The sequence below is a fragment of the Perognathus longimembris genome, chromosome 28, assembly GCF_023159225.1.
Source record: "Perognathus longimembris pacificus isolate PPM17 chromosome 28, ASM2315922v1, whole genome shotgun sequence".
In the NCBI taxonomy this organism is placed as follows: domain Eukaryota; kingdom Metazoa; phylum Chordata; class Mammalia; order Rodentia; family Heteromyidae; genus Perognathus; species Perognathus longimembris.
Window position 1 is genome coordinate 91804274 of NC_063188.1, and position 17361 is coordinate 91821634.

Consider the following 17361-nt stretch of genomic DNA (forward strand, 5'->3'; position numbering starts at 1 on the left):
TCAAGGTTGATAAGCTGAATTAGTGACATAATGATGTTCAAGGAGCTTGAATTAAATATTTTGTTGTCCTTAAACATTATGCACATAAAGGGCAATCTGGGCAGTATTTCACAAATGAATCTCATCCATCAGTGGAGATTTCCCTGATTCTCACAACCACTGTGCTGGTAGCCACTGATTCCAACCCTTGCACAAGACACATAGAAAAAGGCCTGCAACAGTTGTGCATTTCATAAATTATATATTATGTGAAAAATTATGTACCTTTTGTAATTATTTGACTTATTTTTCTCATGAAGTAACTCACTAAATGATCAGGTTACCAAGAGATCACAACATATGCATTTCAGAATTCAATTCTACAAATTGTTACCATGCTTCCCAATGTCATGTGAAATTGTTCTCAAGTATTTTAAAAATCAGTTTTCATAATGTGTCCTAAAATTTTCATTGAATATTTCACAAAAAGATAACTAGCACTTGCAATGTTAATACATGCATTTCCTCCAAGGTACTTGTTAATTTCTACGTGGATGATAAAGGAAAATAAAATATCATGTTTAGGCCATGCATAAATATTCATCATTTGATCAAATTTTGGTAACATATAACCTTATACTTCCCAAACAGAAAGTCCCTGGTGCTAAAGACTGATTACATTTACTTAAATATACTGCCTTCATAAACCCTTCAATAGAATATGTAGACAATATGTTCTATAATGAAATGTCCTTAAATTCTTGAAATTTATAAACATGCTTAAAATGATGTTGTGCCTTATATTACTTAGAGAAATGAAACTTTGAAATGCAATAAACCGTTCAAAAGTATTTGCATTTACCCAAAGTCTAGGAAAGAATCGAATGTACAGAAGCCATTTAATGAATATAAAATAAAGGCCACGTAGCTAAAGTTCTTAGGAAGAAATGTTTCTTTTTAAAAAACTTGCTGCTGATTTTAAAACAATGTAAACCTTTGTTCTTTCCCTTTTTCAGTTCAATCAAGAAACATAACTTGTATTATTTTGTTTTAGTAGATAACTAGAGTTTCTATTTTACTATATTTTGGCCTTCTTGTAATCATGTTGTTTGTTTAGAAAAAGAAACCAAATCCCAAAAAGGTTTGGTAGCTTTCCCATTTCTCACAATTTATAAAGGAAAAATTTGAACTATATTTTTAAAAAGGCTTTTGCTCATTTAGTGTGTTATTTCTCTTATTCAAAAAGAAAATCTGATTGAGCTTCAATTACTGGCTATCTTCTCTAGCTTCTCCATTGTAAATTAAAAAGGTGATACAAAAAGCATTGAGTTTATAATTAAATATGGCAGAGTCTAGGAGTTAGAAGTGGTGCGGGCCAGCAACTGTCAAGATAGATTTCTAACCATTTAGAATAGATATAGCCCTGCTAAAAATCTATTCTTTTTCTATAGTAACTGGACTAAAGTTCTCACATGTTTTTTACTAAAAAAAAGAGGACATTCATATTGAAGTTTACAGCATTTCTGTTCAGAGAATATGCTTTCTTATACAAAATTTCTTTATATGTACATATATAGGTCAAAAATGTAATGAAAAATATCATGGCTGGATTGCAACAAACCAACAGCGAAAAGATACTTCTGAGCTGGGTTCGACAATCAACTCGCAATTATCCACAGGTTAATATCATCAATTTCACCACCAGCTGGTCTGATGGCCTGGCTTTGAATGCTCTCATCCATAGTCATAGGTAAGGATATTACTGACACATTGAATACCTTTTTTTAAAGTATTGATTAAGAATCTGAGATATGTCTTTCCCTAATGTGGTTTCAAATTATTTCCTACTATGCCATCTGCTACCTACATTGAGTGTATTAAACTATCCATCAGATTGGAAAGATTTAAAATTATTTCTATATTCCTATATTTTAATTTAATTTATTTTCTGCCAGTCCTGGGGCTTGAACTCAGGTACTGGACACTATCCCAGAGCCTGTTTGTGCTCAGGGATAGCACTCTATCACTTGAGCTAAAAGGCCATTTTCTGAGAGGTTTACTGGATACAAGAGTCTCACATACTTTTCTGCCCAGGCTGGCTTCAAACCATCATCCTCACATCTCAGCATCCTGAATAGCTAGGATTATAGTTGTTAGGCACCGGCACCTGATATTTGTCTACCTTTTTTGTTTGAGACACAGTCTCACTATATATTGCATGGTGGCCTCAAGGTGGCTGTCATTCTACTTCAGCCTTGTGAGTGCTGAAATTACAGGCACATGACAACACAATTCACATGTTTGTACTTTTTATGTTGTTGTCCAAAACATAAAGTTAAAAGCTGGGTGCCGGTTGCTCACTAGTACTCAGGAGGCAGAGATATGAGGACGGCAGTTCGAAACCAGCCAGGGCAGGAAAATCCATGAAACTCTTATCTCCAGTTAATACCAAAAAGCCAAAAGTGGAGTTGTGGCTCAAGTGGTAGAGTTTTAGCCTTCATTAAGAAAAAATAACTGCTCAGGAACAGCACTTAGGCCCTGAATTCAAGTCCAAGATCCAGTACCAAATAACTACAACAAAAAAGTAAAGTTGTAAGGGTGTGATTGTAACTACCTTTGAGTGAGAAGATAAGATGGCCATATATGAAATTGGAACTCCCAGAACATTTAGATGTTTTTCTAACTTACCAACAATGTGGTTACTTTTTCTGTACTAATAATGTATTGGCATGAGTCAACTACCAAACTAAAAATGTTTCCAAATTTCACAAAAGTAATTGTAATAGGATTAATTACTATTATCAGGTAAATTATAAAGAAAGAAAACAATTTATCTCATGAGCTGTAACCTAGATAGCAAACACCATAAGTCCTGTAAATTTTCTTCTAGTTCAGGGTTTAAGGAGGCTCGGAGCATCATATCAAGGCAAAGAACATTCTACCATTCACTGATCAGATTATCAAAAGAAACAATTGTTCTGGACAAGTGGAGCAACTGCTATAAAGCCAGGAACAGTTCTGTGGATTTTCATAAAAAGCACACTATAACATTGTCAATCAAATGTCCTTGACTATATTCATTGGAGTATATTTCCTAAAGTGATAAAATAGCTTTTTTCTTTTATTGTACACTGATGTCAACAAATGAATTAATCCAAGCTCAAGAAGAGCAAAACCATGTGGAAATATTTTCATTGTTTATATTTATGTAATTTATAGTTTATAACATAGCAATATATATGTACAATCACTACAGTACCATACCACATGTGCTATAACATAGGCCCTAAGAAATATAAATGTGTGTGTGTGTGTGTGTGTGTGTGTGTGTGTGCGTGCACGCCCATACTGGGGGTTTTGAACTCAGGCCCTCAAGCTCTCGATCTGCATTCTTGTCAGTGGCTGGAACTCTATCACTTGAGCCACATCTCCAGTCTGGTATTTTACTGGTTGACTGGAGATGGAGTCTAGCAGATTTTTCTGCTTCTGCTGGCCTTGAACCATGATCCAGCAGCTCTAAGCCTCTTCAGTAGCTAGGATGACAGGCGTGAATAATCAGCACCTGATTACTTTGGTCATATTATTTCCTATATCATTTACCAAACACAGGATCAAATGCATTGCCTAATTAACTGTGTTTAAAATGCGAATGCACTGATTCTTAATGCAGATTATCCTTTCTCATTCTAATTTTTCTTTTTTCTTTGACAAGTCTACCATTTTCTTATGCCACTCTTGCTCCTAAAAAGGCTCAGAATATAAATTTTCTTCATGGTAAAGCTCAGCCCAAGGGCAAACACACTCTAAATAAGCATCTTTGTTAGGTGTCATGCTCCAGCTGGGTTTAATTAACCCCATCCAGCCTAGGTTTCCAGGTGAATGACTTAGCAACCTGATTTTAGAAGGAGGCGGACTGACACCCAATCAGCATGTTAAACAATGTTAACACATTGTTTTTCCTAAGCACATTAGAAAAAAAAATTTCCATTGCTTTAATATAGTCAGGTGAGGAGGGATAGAGACATTCATTCTGCATCATAAATCAGTGCTCATTTATGCAGCCACATGCTTCAGATAAAGGGCCTGAGAAAATATTGATCATGTTCTTCATGTACACATTTTCAGATGAAGAAAAATATTTAGGGTCAGGTTATGTGATCCTTATAGACACTTTAATATTTTCTCTTCAAGTGGAAGACTTCCATCCTGTGAGCATGTTCACACACTACATTTGTTAATGTTCTGTGTTATGATTTCTGAATAAATTTGTAGATAAGACAGTAAACATATTCAAATTGCTCTGTCCCTGACCTAGTCTTCCTCTATCAAAAAAATCCTTTCTGTATTCTCCCCTAGTGTATTGAAAGAATCATCAGTAACTATGTCTTTATATATTACATGGTTTGTTTTCAAGAGGTTTCTCACTGTTTAATGTTCTCTCATGAATCATCTGCCTCTTTGCCTTTAACAGACATTCATATTGTTTATCTAAGAAAGGAAAATCGTTCAACTTTCTGTTCCAAGGTGATTGTCATTGGTATGCTTTGGAATGTCATGAGGTGTCCTGATTTTGATAATTGAGTGACTAAGCTATATAGAACAAAGGCATGTGCTTAATATAGAGCAAAGAGATCGACAAAGGACCTTGAAAATTAAATGTTGTGTGCTAAAACACATAATATACCACAGTAGAGTTGAAAGGAATCTTGATTTCATCCCTATGGTTAAACTTACTGGTAAGTCCCAAACTTATTGATAAGTCCCAAATATGCAAGCAAAATTGCAATAACTTTAAATTTGCAGTTTATTTCCTTATGTTGAGACTACATCTGGTTTTAAAATCAGATTTTAGAACTTGAGGAAATTAAAAAAATGAAACATATATGTTTTTGTGACCCAAACTGTATCTCATCGTAGTCCAATACTAAGATATAGTCACTGACAGCTAGCTCTACTTTTTTTCCTGATGTATATCATAATAATATGTTTTATACTGAATAAGTTTGTACATGGGTAAATTGATTTCTGACAGTGTGTGTATTTATTGCTCCTCAATAGAAAGCCTGCAGAAATTATTTCAGCTCTCCCTATATCCTAGTTTTATTGGTTACATTAAAATCATGTTATTCTTTTTATTTTTACCTGAAATCAAAATACTGTGAAAGTGTCTTTTTAAAAAAGTGCCAGTCTGGGCTGGGAATATGGCCTAATGGTAAAGTGCTTGCCTCGTATATATGAAGCCCTGTGTCCGATTCCTCAGCACCACATATATAGAAAAAGCCAGAAGTGGCACTGTGGCTCAAGTGGTAGAGTGCTAGCCTTGAGCAATACGAAGCTCAGAGACAGTGCTCAGGCCCTGAGTTGGGCACTGTTCCTGAGCTTTTTTGCTCAAGGCAAGCTCTCTACCACTCTCTGCCATGGCTATACTTCCAGGTTGCTGGTGCTTATTTGGAGATAAGAGTCTCACAGACTTTTCTGCTTGGGGCTCGCTTCAAACCATGATCTTCAGATCTCAAATTCCCGAGTAGTAGGATTATAGGTGTGAGACACAACACGTGGTTGAAAGGACCTTAAAAAACAACTTTCTATTAGGTGTATAAAGAAGCCATTGACTATCTGATATTAATTATACAGTCATTACACTTATCCTTTTTCCAACACAAATTGGTTATATTAATATTCTTTCACTGAAAATATTTTGAAGAAGGATTGATGTGGCTCAAGTCTTTGAGCAGAGCCTTAAACTAAAAAGCCAAACGAGTGCTTCAGGCCCTGATTTCAAACCCTGGTAGGAGTACATAAACACACACACACACACACACACACACACACACACACACACACACAAATAACATTTATATCTGCTCTGTAAAGATACTGGTTTCTAGTTTGAATCTGTTATCCAAATGAATTGTTATTATATAAATATAGTTAATCATAGAACAAAGTAAGAGAAGCCAATGATTGCAAATAATTATTATTTTGTAGACTTTGTTCTAAACAAAATTCTCATTTATTTCTCAGGACAAATGCTATTATAGCCCCATTTAACTGGTTAGGATGCTAAGACCCAGAGAGCATGTATGATTTACCTAACATCATTTGACTAATATATGGTAGATCCAGGATTGAAATTTACACTTTCAAAAATGAAATAAATAAATTTACACTGTTTCCATGATGATGTTACCTTCTTTAAGGCTTGGTTATTGTGAGTTTATTTATGAATATTGATCTAACTTACCATACAAAACTACCTGGCTTTCCTCTACAGTTGGTTAGTTTTATAATTTTTTTGCATTTAAAAACCATGGTATATACCACAAAACTAAGAAAATTAAGGGAAGTCATGAGTGGAAGGTGGTGAGAATGATGAAGGGATGACACTGATCAAGATGCATTGTATTCATAAACAGCTTTGTGAAATGTTACCTCCTCTGTACCACTACTTGAAGGTAATTGAAAACCATAGATATTTAAAAGACCAGTTCATTAATTTTAATGTTTGTAAATGTTTACTCATTATGGTATATGCAGATTTCTTCTCTGTTAGATCCTAATTATTTGTAGGATAATAACTGTCTCTTATACTACCTATATTTCCTCTGCCTGTATGTTCTCATGGAGGGGAGACATACAAAGAATTAAGGTTTAGAATCATCCTCTCCCATTTCCTGGCTGGGGCACAATAAATGTTTCTATTACATTTTTCCCTACTTTAACCACATTATACTAAAATAAATCCTTACAAAAACATAAAAATAATTAAGACAAAAAATAATAATTAAGACTAAACTATAAAATATAGTAAACAACAATTCAAGGAGTAAATATAAGCAAGACAGATTACAAGCATAAATGTAAATGTTACAGTGAAAACCCCACATTTCATAATTAATATACACTATTAAAAAGGGCATAATGGCACTGCGGGTGGTGAGAAGTGGTCAAATTCTGGTTATATTTTCAGCTAAGTACCAATGAGAGTCCTCAGAGATGACTATTAAATTTTTCTCTGATAACTGCAAGTTATGACATTGTGATTATTAAGGAAAGGAGAATTTTATAAGAAATAAATGGGTTTTGAGGAACATAATGGAGATGAATAGCAAAAACCCAGTTCTGGACACTTGATGCTTGTGAACAAGTGGAAATATTGAATAGGCAGTTGAACCTGATTTAGAGTTCAGCGAACGGATTTGATGTTGTTGTATAAAATTGGAAGTTACCTACAAGTAGCAAATATTCAAATTTAAGACTGGATAGAATTAAAGCATTTTTCTTGTTGAATTAAACTGTAATGAATTATTTTTTTCAAGATGTTCTTCATTTCCTAGTTTTGTTGAGCAAAACTGTTTTATATTCTCAAATTGTACAATGTTAAGATTCTCAAAATTATCATTTTTTTAAACTTGAGATGTTATTGAAAGTCAGAGGCTGATGATTCATGACTATAGTCCAGCTACTTAGGTGTATGAGACCTGAGGATCATGGTTTGAAATCAGCTTGGGCAAGAAAATCCATGAGAGTCTTTACCTCCCATTAACCACTCAAAGCGCCCCAAAGTGAGGCTGTGGCTCAAGTGGTAGAGCTCTAACCTTGAGCCAAAAAGCTCAGAGACAGTGCTCTGGCCTTGAGTTCAAGCCCCACGACTGGCACAGAAAAGAAAAACAATGTTGAATGATAGTAAAGAATAAGGATGACGGATGTTAGCTACCATTTGAACTCAGAATTGAAAAGATTCTCATGGAACATTCCAGATTGATTTATATTAATAGGTATCTGTGTATATATGTGTTTCAGGCCAGACCTGTTTGATTGGAATAGTGTGGTTTCCCAGAAATCAGCCACACAAAGACTGGAACATGCATTCAACATCGCCAAATGTCAGCTAGGCATAGAGAAACTGCTTGATCCTGAAGGTTGGTGCATTTCTGGACTACCATTATTTTAGTTTACTTTAAAGTTTTCTCTAACTCACGCTTAATTTTTCCATCTCCTTAACAAGGTATAGAAGACAGTGAAGCTTATGCTTTTCTATGTTCTAGATATATTTAAAGTGCTCTATCTTCTTATACTGTATTATGCAGTTCTCATTTTACTTTGGCTTTTAAACTGCTAATATTGAAAACTAAAGTATAAAATTGTGGAAAAACTAAACAAAATCAAAGAAGCCTTTAGAATGTATATGTCTCATGGGTGGAACGAAATATTGGACTCTAAATAATTATGAAAACGTAATGTTTTGCTTATTCTACCAAGAGATTTGATAGACTAATCAGCTATAATTAATTAGCTACTCAAGCCAATTTTATTCATATTCTTTATAAAAGGAAACATATTTTACTATTCAGATCCGTAAATAAGTTCCTGATGCTGCTTCTGATTTGTCACTCTGAGGATGTCCTCTCTTTGGTGACCACTCATTTTCTGTTCCTTTTGTTGACAGGAAGCCGTGTATATTTTTATTCTTCATAGACTTAATATCTTTCATCCTGATCTCTGGCACTATATAGGCCTATCTTCTAGATACATGAGTTGGAAGCATAGGGATAGCCTGCTCTTTCTCTTGTAGCCTTTGAATTATTATTATCTTCTAGCCTTTGCATTATTGAAGCACTAGCTTCTTGGCATTTCAGTCCATTCTCATTTTGTTGTGAATTTACTACATTCCCAAACTAGAAACTTGAGAAACAGTCAGTGGCAATAACAGCAATATAATAGAAGTTAATGTTTGGGAAGAAGCTCTGAAATACATGAAACTCATAATGAAATGATCTTTGAAATTCTTAGTACCCAAGTAGAAAAACCATTAAAGGGTGATGAGTTTTGTTATTGGAAAGTCAAAAGAGTTGTCAATCTGGATCATTGCTACCAGCAAGAGAAAAATTTGGACAGGATTCAAACTGATGAAAGTAATAGGAAAGCTTATTAGGAAAGGAACATTCTTTTGATAGACTGAAAACATGTCATCTCTAGGGTGAGAATGGCAATGATTTTCAACCCAGCACAAGTTTTTATTGAAACGTAAGGTGCTAAGAGGGTATAGTCCTTTGGACCAGCTCAAAGGGTGTCTTAGTGTTCTATGTTTGGGAAAGGGTTACTGAGATGTTTATGGGATTACCTTTGCCCTCTAGGGCCTGGTTCTCTGGCCTAGGTAGGTGAGTTAAAGATCTATGTTTTCAGAACTATTAGTTGACCTACCTTAAGCCAGAGTGCAGACAGTCATTAATCCCCAGGTTGACAGAATACTTACAGAATAAGCATTGGTGGCTCATGTCTGTAATCAGACAAGCATTGGTGGCTCATGTCTGTAATCCTAGCTATTCAGGAGGCTTAGATCTGAAGATCACCATTAGATGCCATCCAGGGCATAAAAATTCTTGTGAGACTCATCTCCAGTTAACTGCCAGAAAACTGGAAGTGGAGCTGTAGCTGGAAAAGAGTTCAGGGACATCGCTTAGGTTCTAAGTTCAAGCCCCACAACAGCCAAAAAAATCAAAATCAAAAACCAAAAAACCAGGGGCTGGGGATATGGCCTAGTGGCAAGAGTGCTTGCCTCATATACTTGAAGCCCTGGGTTCGATTCCCCACCACCACATATATAGAAAATGGCCAGAAGTGGCGCTGTGGCTCAAGTGGCAGAGTGCTAGCCTTGAGCAAAAGGAAGCCAGGGACAGTGCTCAGGCCCAGAGTTCAAGGCCCAGGAATGGCCACACACAAAAAAAAATCTAAGAAAATTAATTGTATGGTGATATTCCAGGACCTTGGTGAGCCCAATAGGCTGCTTAAAATGCATGTTTACTCAGTTCTCCGTTTGAGATCTTTATCCTCCATTGTAGAGGGAGTTAAACATGAAAAGGTGGAAAAGGTAATATACAAAGTAAAGTGCTCATTCACTTAGTTTCTATCAGATATTTATATAAAAAATGAGAAAATTCACATCTCCATTGACATATATACAGATGATCTTCAAAGTATGCTAGTTCCATTTATGAGCTTTCAACTTTACAATGGTACAAACATAACTTCTCTACCAGTCTGAATTTTGACCCTTCCTTGGCCTAATAATATTCAGTAAGATCCTCTCTTAGACTGTGAGGCATGTTTCCAAGTCAGCCAAATGCTCACAAGGGCAAACAGCTGACATTGTACAGTGTAGCGTAAAATGAGTAAACTCCCTACTAGTTTGTTTAAGTATAGTAAATTAATTATCTTTGCAATGTTGGGAATGAAACCTAAGAACTCATGCATGCTAGTGAAATACTTTTACCACTGATTGCCCCCAACCTCACCTAAGTCACATAGGCATTTGTTTTTATTTATTTATTTTATTTTAAAATTGTTTTGTAGAGTTGATATGTAGAGAAGTTACAGTTATATGAATCAGATGAGTATAATTCTTTTTTAACCTTATCTCCCCTTCCCTCACTTTCTCAGTTTTTTCCTCCTGTCCCTCTCCAAGATGTATAGTTCATTTTTCACATAGTGTCTAGTGAGTATCACTATTGCATTTGTTCATCCTTTGTTCTACATTTTCTGTGCCCCCAATACCCTCCGCCATACAAACTAACAAAAAAGACAAAAGGGTAAGAAAACGAAACAGCAAAAATATGGCAAATAAAAATATCTCTTGTTTCCTTTTCTTGGAGCTCATTTGATTAAATATTCTTTTATATTATGCACATAGCTATTGAGCATTTGTCAACCACTCCTATGCAGATCCTCCTTTGGCATCAAATAAATGTCTATAGTCCTGTATAATTTATCATATCCTATTGTTTGTGTGTGTGTCAATCATTCAATATGTTTACTAGTAGATTATTGGCACGTTCTAGTTACCACAAATGAGGTAAACCATGAAAACTATGTTTCTGTAGTTCTGTCTTACTTTGCTGAATAATTTGTTCCAAGTCTTTCATTTCCTTATGAATGTTACATCATAATTCTTTCTGATGCATAGAATTCCATTGTGTTTATATACCCCTTTTTATAGACATGGTCTAGTTACTACAAATGAGAGAATCCATGCAGCCTGTGTTTCTTTGGCACTGGCTTACATCGCTTAATATATTTTTCCAAGTCTTTACATTTCCTTAAAAATGCTATTGTATCATTTTTTCTGATGGATGAGTAGAATTCCATTGTGTTTTTATACCACATCTTCTGGATGCATTCATCCACTGAGAGGCATCTGGATTGATTCCATATCTTGGCTATTTTAAGCAATACTGCAGTGAACATGTTTGTGCTGGTAGCTTTAGTGTGTGGTCCTTTGTGTTCCATTGGACAAATGTCCAAGAATGGGATTACCATATATAGGGTAGCTCTATGTTTAGTCTTTTAAGGAACTTCCATACTTCTTGCATTTTGACACCATGATAAATATGTTATAATGCAGACTCATTTTAAATTGAGGATCCTTTCTTTTCTTTTTGCTTTTGATAAATATACTTGCAAAGCCAAATTATAATGCATTGTGAGTTTGTGCAAAGTGGTTAAGTAGAAATATTTCTTCTCTTTTGGAAAATGTATGACTGACCATTGACAATTTTACTTATTTTTTTGCTTCTGTCCATGTTTTGGCTCGGTGGAAGAATATGTATTAATTCTGTGGCCTATTTTTCAGCACGGGGATGGTTTGCCTCAACATTGACTCCTACCACTAATTCATATGTATTCTTTCATTCCAGTAGGGTTAGAAGGACAGTTATGATGCATTATAGATTCTGAAATATAGGATAAAAACTACAGGTTATGTATTTCAAGGATTAAGTTGTTAAAGAATTTTTCATAAATCTTCATTTTTTTCTTTATTGTCAAAGTGATGTACAGTGGTATTACAGTTTCATATGTAAGGCAGCGATTACATTTCTAATCCAACTTGTTACCTCCTTCCTCATTTTCCCCCTTCCCTTTCCCCCTTTCCCTCTTCCCCCATGAGTTGTACAGTTGTTTACACCAAATGGTTTTGTAAATATTGCTTTTAGAATGGTTTGTCTTTTTACCATTTGTCTCTTGATTTTGGTATTCCCTTTTCATTCCCTAGTTCTAATACACATAAATTTTCATATGGTTGTCAGTTTCTTATCCTCTTTTTAAAATATTAAGAGTATAGTTGAAATAGCTCTTGTATGACTTTCAGTGTTTCTAAATGATAGAGCATTTGCCAGTACTGGGTTCAATTCCCAGCATTGAAAATACAGTAAGGATGATGATGAGTAAAATGGGTCTTATTCTTCTTAAATAATAAAATGTCTTTAACATATATGTCATCAGTTGAACCTATGGAGCAGGTTCTATGGATTAGAAATACCTGGATAAGGCATTTACATCATAATTAGAAATAGGTTGGTGATTTTATAAAAGGAATAGTTCTATGAATAATATAGTTTATCCATTACAGAACCTGTTATACCTAACATGATATAATTTCATAAGTGTAAATATATATTATAATATGTACTGTATAACCTTTAGTACATGTATTGTAATATACCAAATTTAGACAATTCAAGCAAACATAATATGAAGTACATTAATAGTTCTCCAACCACTGGTTATGTTTTCCTTTGGCCACTAAAATAGAGGTAAAAGCATTTTCTATGGTAGAGTCATTTCTTTTTTAATATTTGGAAGTACCAGGGTCTAACGTGAGAGTCCCATGTTGCTAGGCAAGTGCTCTACCACTTGAGCAACATCTGCAGCCTATTTTTTTTTTCATTTATTTCTTAGCGTCTCATGCTTCTGCCTGGGGCCAGCCTCAAATCATGATTCTCTTCCTCCTGCTTCCAGCAGAGCTGTGATAAAGGGACGTTAAAACACCACAACTAACTTATCCTTTGAGACAGGATTTCATTAACATTTTGCCCAGGCCTGCCTGAAACCACAATTCTACTGTCACTATACCTTGCAATTAGCTGGCATTATAGGTATGAGCCACCTAACCCTGCCTTTTGAACTCATAATTCACAGAAAATGGTGCCTATTAGAATGATTTGAAATTTACAAAGAGCTATCAATTAAATTAAGATGCAACATATATCCTGTGATAAATTTTAGATATCTGTCACTCCATGCTAATACATTTGGACAGTACCACAAAATATATTAAAATATATTGCTCATAAGTTTTAAAGTATTAATATCAATTGTAATTGAAAAATGAAGAAATCATAAGAATTTTATTTACTTATTTGATATTCCAAAAAAAGAATGAATACCTCCTCTTAGAATCACTGGCTTATGACTCTCTTCAATAGATCCAACAGGAGTGATTACTGTCATTCTTTTATGCTCTGTGTAATAATTTCCTTTGAGATGTTCATGTTTTTATTTAACCAAATATTCATTTTTTTAGCTTATGCACAATAGCATCAACTATTCTCCAAGGCAATTTTCATTTTATATCTGTTATTCCCTTAGGAGATTAATGGAACATTTTGTTTTATGTTTGGTAGACTTATCTTGTGGGACTGAAGGTAATACCAGCAATTTTTTAAAGAAATTTAAATTATGCCTTTTTATTGGGTTTATTTATATAAATTAAAAAGTCACTGAATCATTGGAAACTTTCATAATTAATATCGATAGACTTTAGTACACTTTCTATGGCTTTAGCTGGTATTTTGAGACTTAAATTTTGATTTCAAGTGGAACTACCTTTTAAAATAAGTAGCAGTAGGCATTAGCATAAGCAATTTCAGGAAATGTTTCTAGTGTGTTTAAATGTTAACATATGCAAAAAGAAGTACATCTAGGGTAAAATTACTTAATAATTTATGCATCTTTATGCTCACAGATATAAAAGGTTTTTCTCCTTCCAGATATATTCTATTGTGAATCAAACAATTTACTTTCAATCAAGATTTTTGTAAGATTTACATTGTACAACCCTTGTAGGTTTCATATATATTGTTTGCTTCCCTGAGTTTCAAACAAATTGGTTTGTTTGCCAATCCATAAACATCTCCATATTAAGACAATGCTTTGTCAGCTTTTCCTTATAAATAACAAAGTAAAGATGTTCTCTTTAAAGGAATAAAGAAAACGGATAAAATGTGGCTGTTCTAGATGACATTTGCACATTGCTATAGAAAGCAATTTCCATTTGGAATATACAATCTGATATGGAAATACCCTTACTTATTTACCAGAGTAACTGTAGAACAAAAAATAAATGATGACAGTTAAATTTGACTACCAACAGCAACAACAAAAGAGCAGGAGGAATTGGGAGGAATTTTTGTATCCTCAAAATGACATTTACAAACCAATTAGACTTTGGTTTTAATCCACTTCATTTTGACTTCATGAGGATGGTGACATAGATTCTATTTTCTGCTTGGCTAATCCCTGCATTTCTCTGGGTTGTTTTTAGAGTCTTCCTTCCAAGAATTAGCTCTGCCTTTGGAAAATTTTACTCTTGAAGTGAAGGGGATCAGGTTTACATTCATGCATGCATGAAAAGTACATAACATTTGTGAAAAATTGTTTTGAGACCTGTACTTTTTATATGAGCAATTTCTATCACTATTTATAGAAGGAACGCAGTAGACATTTTAGTTGTTATTATTTAAACCAAAATTCTGAGTTTCTTAGAAAAACAGTTCTGAGTCTAGTTGTTCTGGTATGGAAAATAATACCATCGTATTTATATGATAATATCAAAATACTGTTCCCATTATTTCAGCAGGATTATACTTTTTCCCAAGGTTTCTTTTTCTTAAAGAAACAAAATTTGGTCTTTAAACCAGATTACATCGTTTAATACTTTTAAATGTAATAATACTGAAAATATTTCTTTAATGTTGAACTTCAGTGAAGTGCAGTTAAAATGAAGAAATTAGACATTGCATTATTGCATTAGCAAAGGAAAGAATATATTAGATTTAGTATTGCCATCTAGTTTGCTTAATGCATATTGAACACAAATTATTAGGAAAAGAATTCAGAAAATAACCTGTTAAGTAAGTTAAATATACAATTGTCTTAGCATTGCTTAGAGCAGAGACTAGCATGAACATGTAACAGGGCTTAAGACAAACTGATGGCAGATAGAGAAATCCAGAGAAATGTGATTAACATTCTGAGCCCGCATATCACTGGAGCAAGAGTACTTATTATAATATCCTTGGCTATTTTTAGCTTTTATCCTGAACCTGATTTTTTACACGTCCATTATCCACAGTAGACACATTGCATAACTAGCCTTGACTATCCAATTGACTATGCCACTTGAATGCATTTGAGTTAAAGAAGTCCATGCCAGAGTATCTGGGGGCAGCCTCAGCCCCATTATTGCAGCCATAGGAAAGTATGCATTTTAGGAAAAACACAAGTACACATGAATATAATACAAAGCAAACTAAAAGTTAAAAATTTACATAAGAACGCTTACCATTAAGAAATACAGTTGAGTAATGTATAATTGAGGATAGACATCTGGATAATATAAAATATTATGTTAACATTAGGATAGTAAAGCCACAGTGTCCTAATTCCTGGTGAGAAAATTGTTATTTGCTTGTTAGAATATGTTAACTTATGTTTACCTAAAGCCCTCAAATCCAGAAATGAGGAGAGGAAGAGAGGGAGAAAGAGAAAGAGAGAGAGACAGGGAAAGAGACAGAAACAGAGACAGGAGAATTTGAGAATATGTACCTACATTATTCCATGATCACATACATTAGAGAAGCGTAAGATTTTAGGGTAATTTGGACTAAGAAGTTGAAGGTATTTTTGTCCTGCTTATTCATTTTGATTGTTTGGATGACTAAAATAATTGAATGGAACTACCCATATATACTCACTAGCCCAAGCCAAAAAAAAAAAAAAAAAGTTTCCGAGACTCCATTTCAACCAACAAGCTTGGTAAAATGGTTTATTCCTGAATTCTATTTTTTATTGTCAAACTGATGTACAGAGAGGATACAGTTTCATACGTTAGGCATTGGATACGTTTCTAGTACTGTTTGTTACCTCCTTCTTCTTCCCCCTCTTTCCCTTTCCCTTTCCCCCCATGAGTTGTTCAGTTGATTTACACCAAACAATTTACACCAAACAGTTTTGCAAGTATTGCTTTTGTAGTCTTTTGTCTTTTTACCCTATTTCTCTCGATTTTGGTATTCCCTTTCAGTTTCCTAGTTCTAATGTGCTCAGATAAGATACCGAGATAGTGCAGGTACAACAGAAAGGGGATACAAGAGGATCATCAATAATAGAAGCTACGGTTTCACATCACATGTTGAAAGTAATTACAACAGTGATATAATAGTCGTTTCCATAACATGGAGTTCATTTCACTTAGCATCATCTTATGTGTTCATAAAGGTATAGCTTTTGAGCTCTTGTGATCTTCTGCTGTGACTAGCCTAAACCTGTGCTAATTATTTCCTATGAGGGAGACCATAGAGTTTATGTATCTTTGGGTCGGGCTCACTTCACTTCATGGCCAAGAGACATACGAAAAAGTGCTCTACATCACTGGCCATAAAAGAAATGCAAATCAAAACAACATTGAGATTCCATTTCACCCCAGTAAGAATGCCCTTTATCAAGAAAACTAACCATCACAAATGTTGGAAGGGATGTGGCCAAAAGGGAACCCTACTTCATTGTTGGTGGGAATGTAAACTGGTTCAGCCACCCTGGAAAGCGGTATGGAGATTCCTCAGAAGGCTAAACATAGAGCTCCCCTATGACCCAGCAGCCCCACTTTTGGGCATGTACCCAAAAGACCACAAACAAGAACACACTAAAGCCACCAGCACAACAATGTTCATGGCAGCACAATTTGTCATAGCTAGACTCTGGAACCAACCCAGATGCCCCTCAGTAGATAAATGGATCAGGAAAGTGTGGTACATATACACAATGGAATTTTATGCCTCTATCAGAAAGAATGACATTGCCCCATTCTTAAGGAAATGGAAGGACTTGGAAAAAATTATTCCTGAATTCTTGATTTCATAGCTTAGAGGATGATTGACTGTAGCAACCCTGGGAATAAAGTATGTGACCTTATCTTAAAAACAACTAAAGCAGGCAGATGCAAGTGGTTTATGCCTGTAACCCTAGCCACTCAGGAACTTGAGATCTAAAAGATAGAAGTTAGAAGCTAGGCTGAGCAGAAAAGTCCAGAAGACTCCACTTTCAAAATAATTAGTAAAAATCAGAGTTGGAGGTATGGCTCAAGTGGTAGAGCACCAGCAGAACAAGAAAGCTGACCTGTAATGAGGTACTGAGTTCAAACCCCATTATTGTACCCCCAAAATAGGCTAAGCAAAAAGGCTTGAAGACTGGAACTGGCTCACTAATGGAGTACTGGTCAAGTTTGCTTGAAGTCTTGAGTTCAAATCATAATACTGACTAAAAGAGGAA

At 34.7% G+C, this 17361-nt stretch overlaps 1 protein-coding gene across 1 annotated transcript in view; it reads left to right on the forward strand.

The window, feature by feature from the left end:
* Positions 1 to 17361, forward strand: part of Dmd (dystrophin) — a 1916788-nt gene that overhangs the window by 411281 nt on the left and 1488146 nt on the right. Inside the window, exons 6-7 of the mRNA XM_048336444.1 lie at positions 1557 to 1729; positions 7783 to 7901. Coding sequence (XP_048192401.1) covers positions 1557 to 1729; positions 7783 to 7901 — 292 coding nt within the window. The remainder of the gene's footprint in view (positions 1 to 1556; positions 1730 to 7782; positions 7902 to 17361) is intronic.